Source organism: Nannobrachium achirus (assembly GCF_963921795.1).
Source record: "Nannobrachium achirus genome assembly, chromosome: 2".
In the NCBI taxonomy this organism is placed as follows: domain Eukaryota; kingdom Metazoa; phylum Chordata; class Actinopteri; order Myctophiformes; family Myctophidae; genus Nannobrachium; species Nannobrachium achirus.
In genome coordinates, this window is record NC_137811.1 from 70,809,703 (window position 1) to 70,822,202 (window position 12,500).

At 45.3% G+C, this 12,500-nt stretch overlaps 1 protein-coding gene across 1 annotated transcript in view; it reads right to left on the reverse strand.

Annotated features, from left to right (window-relative positions):
* The window catches only part of cyp11c1 (cytochrome P450, family 11, subfamily C, polypeptide 1), a gene marked incomplete at both ends in the record, with an annotated part of 11,997 nt that extends 3,294 nt beyond the window's left edge, over window positions 1-8,703 (reverse strand). The window contains 5 exon segments of the mRNA XM_080744019.1: window positions 2,243-2,465; window positions 3,520-3,723; window positions 6,047-6,249; window positions 7,414-7,569; window positions 8,369-8,703. Coding sequence (XP_080600145.1) covers window positions 2,243-2,465; window positions 3,520-3,723; window positions 6,047-6,249; window positions 7,414-7,569; window positions 8,369-8,703 — 1,121 coding nt within the window.
* Between the last annotated feature and the right edge of the window lie 3,797 nt (window positions 8,704-12,500).

Consider the following 12,500-nt stretch of genomic DNA (forward strand, 5'->3'; position numbering starts at 1 on the left):
CGCTGTCTGTGGAGGGGAGGGGAGGGGAGCCTTTAATACTGACCCAACTCATACAGAGCCAACTGTAGAGGGACCGCTGTCTGTGGAGGGGAGGGGAGGGGAGCCTTTAATACTGACCCAACTCATACAGAGCCAACTGTAGAGGGACCGCTGTCTGTGGAGGGGAGGGGAGGGGAGCCTTTAATACTGACCCAACTCATACAGAGCCAACTGTAGAGGGACCGCTGTCTGTGGAGGGGAGGGGAGGGGAGCCTTTAATACTGACCCAACTCATACAGAGCCAACTGTAGAGGGACCGCTGTCTGTGGAGGGGAGGGGAGGGGAGCCTTTAATACTGACCCAACTCATACAGAGCCAACTGTAGAGGGACCGCTGTCTGTGGAGGGGAGGGGAGGGGAGCCTTTAATACTGACCCAACTCATACAGAGCCAACTGTAGAGGGACCGCTGTCTGTGGAGGGGAGGGGAGGGGAGCCTTTAATACTGACCCAACTCATACAGAGCCAACTGTAGAGGGACCGCTGTCTGTGGAGGGGAGGGGAGCCTTTAATATACTGTATATCAGGGGTAGGCAACCTTAGGCACGGGTGCCAACATTGGCACAGGGGAGGGTGATCACACTGCCTTGAGATGACTTGTGACATCCGACATCCGATAAATTGCATGCGAGGCTGTATACTCACTTTCGGCAACCACCCTTTCCAGGGCTCGTACAGCTCCAATCAAAAATCAGGTGTCATTAGCAACTATCAGATTTGACAAAAATCTGTTTAAATGATGGAAAATCCACATTTTTAAAACCCTTTCCAGGGCTCGTACAGCTCCAAAAAAAATCAGGTGTCATTATTAACTATCAGATTTGACGAAAATCTGTTTAAATGATGGAAAATCCACATTTTTAAAAGTAGCATGGTCCAGCCTCCAAGGGGAGTCCACGAGCACAAACCCACACACACACACACACACAAATCTAAGAAAATGTCACTTATGACATCCGACCCTAAAAATCACACCAGAGCACCATGGGAGTAAAATACCTTGATTTAAACAAAGAAAACTTGTGGCATCCAAATTTTGGGTGTCACAAGTTAAGAGTTAAGATCTGTTTATTTGACAGGGACCTTGCTCATTAATGGACATGTCAGTTTTCACTTCAATGTAAATGAGCCAGATTTAGCCCGCTGTGGGCTAATTTCCATCTGCAGTCCCTGGACCCCCATTGGTGGTGATCAACCCCCCCAATCCAACCCTTGATGCTGAGTGCCAAGCAGGGAGGCATTGGGTCCCATTTTTATAGTCTTTGGTATGACCCGGCCGGGGAATTGAACCCCCGACCTCCCAGTCTCAGGGCGGACACTCTAACCACAAGGCCACTGAGCTGGTCAGTCAGACAGACAGACAGACAGACAGACAGACAGACAGACAGACAGACAGACAGACAGACAGACAGACAGACAGGATCCCCATTGGTGGTGGTGATCAACCCCCCCAATCCAACCCTTGATGCTGAGTGCCAAGCAGGGAGGCATTGGGTCCCATTTTTATAGTCTTTGGTATGACCCGGCCGGGGAATTGAACCCCCGACCTCCCAGTCGCAGGGCGGACACTCTAACCACAAGGCCACTGAGCTGGTCAAACGGATGTCACAAGTTGAGTGGGCTAACGCACATTGGGTGTCACAAGTTATGGCAGGGCAGAGCACACACACACTGGCACCCTGGCAGAAGTGTGAGGATTTATATTTTAAAATCAAATATTGTTTTAAACGTGGTCAATTACATTAAGTCACCCAATTTGCAGCAAATACATCCTGCACATGATTCTACATTCATTAAAATTCTTAACTTAGAGATACAGTAGGTTGGTGGTTATTGAGTCTAATGATTGTTATAACAATCTGCCAATCAAAATATGCCAGAATGTTGATGGGGAGTTATTAATATGAATGTTGACGTGTCATAACGACTATCTAGAAAATAAAAACATGGCACTTGTGTTCTGACCCCTGCTGTATAGTGTGTGCCAGCGGCTACGTCATTGATTGTAGTCCTTAGCGGCCATTTCTTGGGTCAAAACACAGGTGTTTCAATTGTTTGATTGCATAGAACTAATGCTATAGTCTAATCAGAACACCTGTGTAAGGCTGTGTTTACCCAAGAAATGGCTGCTCTACATTTGGCACACCCTATATTCTCTCTCTCTTTCTCTCTCTCACTCACACACACACACACGCACACACACACACACGTACGGTGTCAACGCTTCCAGCCATGAGTTCAGTGATGTTGGCTCTGATCAGGTCCAGGGACAGCTGTCCTTTCTCCATCAGCTGGCGCAGGACGCCCGTGTAGCGTCCCTCTGCGTCCCCCGAGCCCGTCCTCACATGTCCTCCCCGTCCCTCTGCGTCCCCTGACCTCCGGGACGTGCGCTCGTGTCCACGCAGAGCACGCTTGATCCTCGCCTCAGCTGAGAGGAGGAGGGGAGGGGAGGAGAGGACATGGCAGGAGGAGAGCCGTTGTTATTATTATTTTACTGTATTTTTTATTTGAGTAAAAACATTATTTCATTAGCGGTGGCCAATGCTTTGTTCATGGCTAAGCCGGTCCGTCTTCCCTTAAAGCAGTGTTTCTCAATCTTTTTTGGCTTGAGTACCCCCTTTCCATGATTTCTGAATCCAAGTACCCCTTTACCCAACAACAACATTTTGCTTATAAAATGCAATTAAAATATAAATACATAGTGGTATATGATGCTAGTGGTAAAAGTTTCAAACGGTGCCCCCTTTTCTCGTTTTCAACACTGTGGTCATAACATTTCAGTCAAGTTTTCATGTCAATAACTTCCAAACAACTAAAACACATCCCATTTGCCTGGTACCATATGTAATTTGGGTTAAATAACAACTCAGGCTCATATCAAGTTTCTCCACGTGTCTTCATTAAACATAACAGTAAATGTTTTCCCCTCCTAATTCAATTGCAGTTAATTCTTTAACTATGAACAAAAATGATTTATGCTAGTTTTCCTTTTTGAGGGTATTTTCTGAGTACCCCCTGCAGTACTGCCCTAGGGGTACACGTACCACCATTTGAGAAACACTGCCTTAAAGGAGTAGTTCACCCCCAAAATCAATAGAAACATTTTCATTTTGGGGTGAACTACTCCTTTAAGCCAATTTTAATAAAGGATAGGATTTGTAGCAGGTCTCCGGTCTGCTGCATCAATAAAGGTCTTGATCGACTTGTTGTTTGTTTGTCTGATAAATCAATCATTTATTGATTGATGAATCAATGAATACATAATTTAAACCAATAATAATCTATCAATAATAATCAATAATGTTGTCATCGTTGGGTGGAAACCTCGTCCAAAACCGTTCGTTTTGTATTTATCATTTTACAATAATGAAAATAGCAGATCTACAAGCATGTGTTGGCGTTATTGTGCGACAGACAGTCTTGTATGATGAAGCAGGGCTTTACTTTACTACGAAAAAGCATAAAAAATGTGAAACTCTGACCGTGGGTGAAGATGTGGTCCCATGCAGTGGCGTGCTGCGTCCACAGGGGGACACGGAGGTGGTGCAGCAGGCGGGCGGGCAGGTAGAGCAGCGGGGGGGTGGTGGACAGCATGCGCTCCACGGCCCAGATGAACCTCTGGGACTCCTGGGACGGGGAGGAGGACAGCAGGCCCATACGCTCCCCGTACAGAACATGACAGCTGGCTGGGGACACACACACACACATAGGGCTGTCACGATATGACATTTTACATGATGATGAATTTTCTCTCAAATAATTGCGATTAACGATTTAATTGCGTTTTTGTCGTTGACAATTACATTTCTGTTTGGCTTTTAGGCTTTGAAGTTACACATGGTAGATATGACACATAACCTAAATATACAAAGAAATTACTGACATATTTGACAACTTTACACTTCAAAAAGAACATTGATAGTGGAAATAGCCGATCTACAAGCTCACAACGCGTCGCATTAGCACAACGAGTGAGTAGCACAACGCGTAGCACAACGCGTTGCGTTGTGCTATTTCCACTATCTTTGACATGGAAACGATTATGACGATTATGAAAAATAATCACGATTATGTCAAATAATCACGATTAGACGATTATGTAATAATTGTGACAGCCCTAACACACACACACACACACACGCGCACACGCACGCACGCACACACGCACACACGCACGCACACACACACACACACACACACACACACACACACACACACGCACACACGCACACACACACACACACACACACACACACGCACACACGCACACACGCACACACACACGCACACACACACAAACAGATGTGCATCAGTCTAAAGGTGCATCCATTCCATACCAGGTCTGTGGACACGCAGTAGATAGAACACAATTCTGTCCACCACTGCTCCAGCACGTGTGTCTTGGGCCACCCTGGCCACAATATCCACGGTGCAGTAGGGAATGAGGCTTTACTCCAGGTGAAGGAGTTTAAAGGGGTCAGAAACCCCACCTCTTTATTTGTTTTATCAGACTTGAGAATATTAAAAGATTTCTAAAATGTAGGCGTGGTTATCTGCCGTTGTGGGGGGAGGGGGCGGAATAATGCGTACGGATGCCACCCGCGAGCGCCTTCCTAGGAAGGTCCCCGATGCACGTCCCACTGGGAGGAGACCCTGTGGCAGACCAAAGACCAGATGGAGGGAAACTCTGGCTTGGGAACGCCTCTGTATGCTCCCTGAGGGAGTGGAGGGAGTTGCTCGAGATAAGGAAATCTGGAAGTCTCAGTTGGAACTGTTACTCCCGCCACCCGATTCCGGATAAGCGGTTGAAGATGGATGGATGGATGGATGGCTGCATAACTGAAGTGGTTGAAGTGCTGTGGTTAAGGGAAGTTACTTCACGCAGTGCAGGTCTGTTTACATCCGCCAGTGAAACAAACTTAAACAGTTGTAGCTCTTAACTTGCTCTTAATAGGTGTAACTTTGTCAGAATCCATGTTTTTGTTTGGATGTTGTTTATTACGAGCGCAACCGAAGGGTCGGAGAAGTAGAACATTTTTTTTCGCCAGCGGGGAATACACCACAGCCACACTGTGAAAAAATAATAACATCCGGGGAAATTCTCCCAGCGGAAACAGCACCGTTCTATGCTGTCTCAGCCTCAAGTCGTAACCAGGCTTTTCTGTTCGCAGTCTTGGGCAGTGCTGTTGTTGTTTGACAAGTTGTTTGTTTGTCACGCTGTTTGGATCACTTCCCTGTCACTTCCCACAGACACACCTACAGTATACTCACAGCAGTGCTGCTGTCATTGGCTTCACATATCTCACAGAGGGACAAGATTTGCATGAAGTTGGTTGAGATGGACTTTATTCAAATTAGATCTTTCCTTGTCGGTCCGTCAGATACGGGACAACCGGCCTGAACTTTGCCGTCTCACACTAGACAGACTGTCACGTATCATGCTCCCATTGGAAATGAAATAAAAGGGATGCGTGCGTTCACACGCATTTCACGGAGTTGGTCTGAAAGAGGATTAACACATCGACACTTGAAAAGATGAAAGGAGCAGAAGAGATATTTATAGAAACAGCTGAAATAACTGCACTGAGATTTAGGAGTGACAGACAGACAAGCAGACGGACAGACAGGCAGGCAGGCAGGAAGGCAGACAGACAGATAGAGACAGACAGACAGACAAGACAAGACAAGACAAGACAAGACAAGACAAGACAAGACAGTTGTTTTGATGTCAAGGTTACAATTACACACACACACACACACACACACACACACACACACACACACACACACACACACACACACACACACACACACAGACCCACCCACCTGCATGCACACAAGCACACATGCATGCGCGTGCACACACTCACAGTCTCTCACACACACGCACAGTCACATTCACACAGACACACAGACCCAGTCACACACAGACACAGTCACACAGTCACACACGCACCAAACAACCAATCATTCTGCTGGTGTTTGTGTGAATGAACGGTGATGTCTGACCCTCCAGTGCAAAGCGGAACAGGTCAGGGCTGGGGTCAAAGGTCATCCTGCCCCCCCTGCCTTCCGTCTTCACCCTGCTCCTCAGCAGCAGGCAGAGGTCCTGACACACCTCGTCCAGCAGGGGGACGAAGCGCCGAACCGCCGAGGACATCATCACCTCCTTGTTCAGCTGGAGGCGGTCCGACCGCCACTCCTCTCCGTTCCTACAGGGAGGAGAGAGCATTTGAGACGTTTTTTTTTTTTACAACAAGGGTTCATATTTTAGATTGTAATTAGAGAAAAGAAAAGATGAGTGTCAAAATGTTTTCATTTACTGCTTTCTTTGTTACTATTTACACCAGCCCCCATAAGTCACATCTGCATGAAAGATTGAGGTGCATCTTGGGAATGGGCTTATTGTGTCTAAAAATACATATTATTTAGCCACTCGCATGCATGCCTCCAACCTGGGGGCATGCATGCAAATCAAAATCGTTAAAATCACTAAAACGATAGTGAAGAAACACTCCTTCTTAAAAGGATCCCTGGCTAATAAGCATTATATCTATTAATATATATATATATATATTGGCTCTCTATAACTAGAATCTAAAATTCAAAACACCTTAAATATTTTATTTATTTAAAAAATAGCCCAGCCAGTTTGTGGGTACTGTATATCTCCTAGGCTGGCAAATATGAAAACAAAACGCCTGCAACTATAACTTAGGTCTGAGATGGTATGTAGGAGTGGTTGGTATTTAATGAGCTTGGTCATAAAGGCTTCCTCTAGGCTGCATGCCATCTGTAATGCAAATACAGACACTTCCCTGGACTCTTCATCAACCACAACAACAGCTGGTGTATAAGCTGTCAAAGATGTAAAGATGTCTGGGTTATCACACACTCCAGGGACGTGCAGAGAATGTTAGAGAGGCACGGGCTGAAATCTCTAACCAGGACATTTTGGTGAAAATGTCGAGAATAGCAGACCTCCAAGCTCACAACGCGTCGCGCTGCGACACGTTTTGAGCTTGGAGGTAGGCTATTTTCAGTGCTTGATTTCTACACAGAGAGGGCAATTCTTTCAACAGAAGATGCTGCATTCATGTTCAGGAGAGTTTGGACAAGAACCATTTGACCATTTTCTTACTTCTCTGTAACTTTGTAAATAACTGTATACTGTGTGCTACAACTGGACAACTGAATTTCCCCCTTGGGATAATAAAGGTATCTATCTATCTATCTATCTATCTATCTATCTATCTATGTCTATGTGTGCAGTCCTCACACACACACACACACACACACACACACACACACACACACACACACACACACACACACACACACACACACACACACACACACACACACAGAGTACTGACTTGAGGAAGACCCCCTTGCTGTGCTGGCGTGTCTCTCGGTGCGTGGCCCAGGGTTGAAGGGTCATCCTGCGGGGGTGGAAGCCCTCTGAACGGAACAACTCACTGATGTCAGCCGGAAGCATGATGTTCAGGCTGCTCTGGGTGCCCAGGTACTCTCTATGCACACGCACGCACGCACGCACGCACGCACGCACGCACGCACGCACGCACGCACGCACGCACGCACACACACAGGAACACACCCACACACACACAGGAACACACCCACACACACGCACACACACAGTCAAGGACAAGCCCTAACATACCGTGTTGTCCCTATCGCTCATAAAGAGGGAATCCCCAACGGTTCTCACTCAACAGTAAACAGACCAACACACATACAGTATAAGTGTATACAGAATTATATATCTGTAAATTTTTTCTAAAGTGTCAATTTAAGGACTTTTAAGACTAAGAGTATTGATATTTAACAAAATGACATATTAGAGAGTCGTGTTCTTTCAGAATTAATAAGGTTAATGAATAATACTGCTCCAATGCCACACTGCCGGCAGCGTTATGAAACTAAAAGAATATTTCCGGTTAGATAACGCCGTTATCTAACTGGAAATATTCCTTTAGTTTGTGATGATGTCATGACTCTAGATAGTGAATAGAGAGTGTTGAATCACAGCCTTGTATTACGCTGCAGTTTGAGAAATAAAGTTCACTTTAGACATGGTTTTGCCCTCAGAGAAAGCAAAAACATTTTTCATCAGGTGTCCCAGGAACTTAGGGATAGCTGATAAAAATAGCTGATAAAAAAGTGTAGTATTCAATTTAACCACTTAACCACTTCGTTGAGCGGGGTCCCTCAGGGGTCTATACTTGGCCTCCTTCTTTTTCCCCCTCTAAAAACTCATTGCCAGAAATAGCAGATCTACAAGATCACGCGGCCGATATCATACAGCACCTGTAGATGGGCCCCAGCGACTTGAAGGTCCTCTCCATGTGCTTGTGCAGCGTGCGGAAGCGGCCCTCTCTCCAGAACCTCAGCAGGTTGATCCATCCGCTCCTCCCCGTGTGGGGGATCTCCTCGAACCTCCTCACACGTGCGCCTCCTTTACCTTCACCTTCTCTGCTCTTCTTTGCCTCCTCCTCAGACTTCTCCGCGACCTGCGCCGTCGCTCCCGTTATCCTCTGGTCGTCCCTTGCGTTGCCCCCCGTCTCCGCCAGGCCACGCAGCGTCCGCAGAGACCACGTCCTCCTCCCCGTCCCCCTCAGAGGACACAGGGACCTGCTCCACATGGTCCTGAGCGTACGCGGGACAGACTGTGTCTCCGTCCGTCTCCCCTCCGGGTTCCCTACAGCCTGTTGGATGCCTCTCTGCGTCCTCCAGGCTCACAGCGGGCTGATAGTGATGAGTTATGGACGCAGGGTCAGAGTTCAAGAAAAAGACAACCAACACTGTCCAGCGTGCATGTGCAAACACGCACACACATGCTTTCTGTGAGGCCACAAATTCTATTAGACCTACAAGGAATCAAACGTAGCAGACATAGCTAAAGAACACCTAAAGTACTCACAGACAGGCTCCCTGCGTGTGACAGCAGCTGAAACATAGCAGAAATTTGGCAAGATGATGTTTTTCGCCCCGAGCGTGCATGCGTTGTGTTGTGTGTGCGTCTGTGTGCAGCTAATCTCGTAAACCGCTGGAGCGTTATAGTCGTTAACTTTGCACGCATTCTCCCAGTAGGCCAAGTCTAAGACACCCACCTCATGGTGGAAAAGGCCGCTTTACATTTTGACCTGTAACTCTTGAACCATAGGCCATGTAATAAATAATACATAATACATTAATAATACATTAATAGGGGCGCCCACTGGCCTACTGGTCCAGGCGCTTACCACTTACAGTATATACCGGGTAGGTATTGCCACATAGGCATGGATGCCTGGCGGCGGCGACGGTTCGATTCCCGATCCGGACGGCATTTGCCACATGTCATTCCCCATGTCTCCCCCCATTTCCTGTCAGTCTGAAGGCATAAAAGCCCAAAATAATAATAATAATAATTAATAATGATGGATATCTCTGATCAACAACTCCCTAAGTTAATTTCTGCCTTTAAATGTGCACACACACACACACACACACACACACACACACACACACACACACACACACACACACACACACACACACACACACACACACACACACACACACACACACACACACACAATGTGCAAGTAACTGGTGTAAAAAATGGAGACTTTTGATAAATGAAAAGAAATCAGAAATTATTCATTTTAAAAACCCAGCTATGCGCACAAGTGATTTTAAATTCCAATTTGGGGAATCAAAGCTGAATTATACAAAGTACTATAAATATCTAGGCTTCTATTTGGATGAACATATGAATTTTATAAAAGGAACAACTTTATTGACAGAATCAGCAAGTAGAGCACTAGGGGGTGTTATAGCTAAAACAAAGACACTGAGGGATCTTGGTTTCTCTACTTACTCCAAACTATACCAGGCTTGTGTTTGTCCAGTGTTAGATTATGTAGCAGGAGTGTGGGGATTTAAGCAATATCCTAAAAGTGAGGCTGTACATAATAGAGCAATGCGGTACTTTTTGGGCGTACACAAATTTACACCAACCCTGGCTATCATGGGGGATATGGGGTGGGAACCCAATGAGGTACGGTGGAGTATGCACATGGTACGTCTGTGGAATAGAATACTTGGTCTTAATTCTAATAGAATTGTAAGGAAGATTTTTGAGTGGGACATCTCGATTAAGGGTGCATGGGCTATGGACATGTATGATATTCTGTTGAGAGCTGGGTATGAAGACCATTATTATAATAAAGAAAACATACAGAGTATGGTAATAAAATAAATTATTTTTCAAAACGTAAAAGACAAATGGGCATTAGATATATGGTGTAAACCAAAGCTCCGCACATATTGTGAGATAAAACAGGTCTATGGTCCAGAAAACTATGTACTGTATAACCTTTCAAAAAAGAAACGATCCTTATGTGCTCAAATTAGGGCTGGTATACTTGGTCTTCATATCGAGACGGGTAGATACATAGGCACAGCCGAGGAGGATAGGTTATGTGGTTTGTGTGAGCTTAATGAAATTGAAAATGAAATGCATTTTGTTTTCTATTGCCCATTCTACAACTCTATTAGGCAGAGACTTTTTATTAAGACTGATCCAAATTATGAATTTGTGTGGTGTGATGACTCAGAGAAGCTGAGACGACTGTTTCAATATGATATTTTTTCTTTTGCTACATTTCTGGAGAAAGCTTGGTCAATGAGAAGGAGGGCCATATACATGTAAAATAGCAGTGTTTTATGTAAGATAATTTTGTTTCTGATGTATTGTTCTCATGGTTATGAATTTGTTAATGTATAACATGGGCGTAGTGTAAACGCCGGAAGGACTACTGATTTAAGTTCATTTTGCTGTTCAATGTGTCATATAAGCCCATATGGGATGGGCCAAATTGTGGCATGACACGGAAATAAACATTTCATTCATTCATTCATTCATTCATTCACACACACACCAGATTTTGTCCAAAACTCACACAAGTCGTACTCTGGAGTCATGTGATAAAACCGTTTTTTTTATTATATAAAATGTCTCAGTCAGTCAGCCTGACATCATGCATTACATCAGTATAAACAACATGAATAATCTCAAAACAATAATGATGTAGTCTAGTTGTACAGTATGTACAGTATGTACTAATAGTACTACAGTACAGCTTCGACACACTCTTTTAGAGTGTCGTCTCTTCATTGCACAAATACAGGTTTTAAAATAATAAGAACATTGACATAAAACATCAAACTCAGAAACAGAGTCATGATTGCTTGTCGGTGAGCCCTTACAGTACATCATATGACACATGGCCCAAAGTAGGGCACAAAGTGGTGTGTGTGAGAGCAGGGACGTGCTGGGCCCCTGATTCAGCCCGGGAAAAAGAGTTGTAGAGGCCCTCATTGCGTGCTATAGAGAGAGATCTCTCTCCATAGCGCTGCTGCTACTCAAAGATTTGCCATTTCAGATCATGACAAGTGACAAGCCAGTGTGCCAGTTACATGAGTTATATTTCGTCGTTGTCGGGTGGAAACCTTGTATGTCCAAAACCGTTTGTTTTGTATTTATCATTTTAAAAATGATTTAAACAATTGAAAACAGCCGATCTACAAGCACACAACGCGTTGTGTGCTTGTAGATCTGCTGTTTTCACTACTTTTGTGCGACGGCCTTGTATGATGAAGCAGGGCTTTGCGAAAAAATGTATACATTTGAAACGTGGAGATACGAGGTTTCTGTCCGACAGTGACGATTTACTTTGTTGGCCGCCCAGCCTGGACCGGCCGGGAATGAACCGGCCGTTCGGGAGTTGGTGTGTGTGTGTGTGTGTGTGTGTGTGTGTGTGTGTGTGTGTGTGTGTGTGTGTGTGTGTTAGGGATAGGACGATATGAAAATGTCATGCCACGATTATTGTGACCAAAGAAATGATTCACGATATTATCGCGATAATCAAAATATCCCCAAGACCCATTATCATGGGGCGTAAAGTAAGTAAAAAAAAAAAAGAATGTATCAAGTACTTTATTTCCAGGTCCATTTTACCAATTATAGAGGGTTTAAAATAGTACCAGATATGCAGCTCGGCAAATAGAAGGTGAATTGGTCGATTGATTTAAATCTCCACGTTTTTTCATCACGATAAATGATAACGATCATCGTCCCATCCCTAGTGTGTGTGTGTGTGTGCGCGTGTGCCCGCCCCAAGAGGAAGTATACAGTACATGAACGGTAGAGTGAGTGTTTGAGTCACATGGCTTTGCGGGTGGGGGTGGGGGTGGGGCTGGGGGTGGAGGTCTTATTGCTGAAGCTGAGGCTCTGGAAGGCACTCAGCAGGTTGAAGCCCCGGTCTTTACACTGCAGGGATCTGGGGGGTCCCCGCACCAGCTTAGACAGCTCTCTGGGCAGGGTCACCTTCCCCCCCACTGACCGCAAGTGTTCTGTGTCCTTCTGGTTCTGATGAGGGAGAGAGAGAGAGAG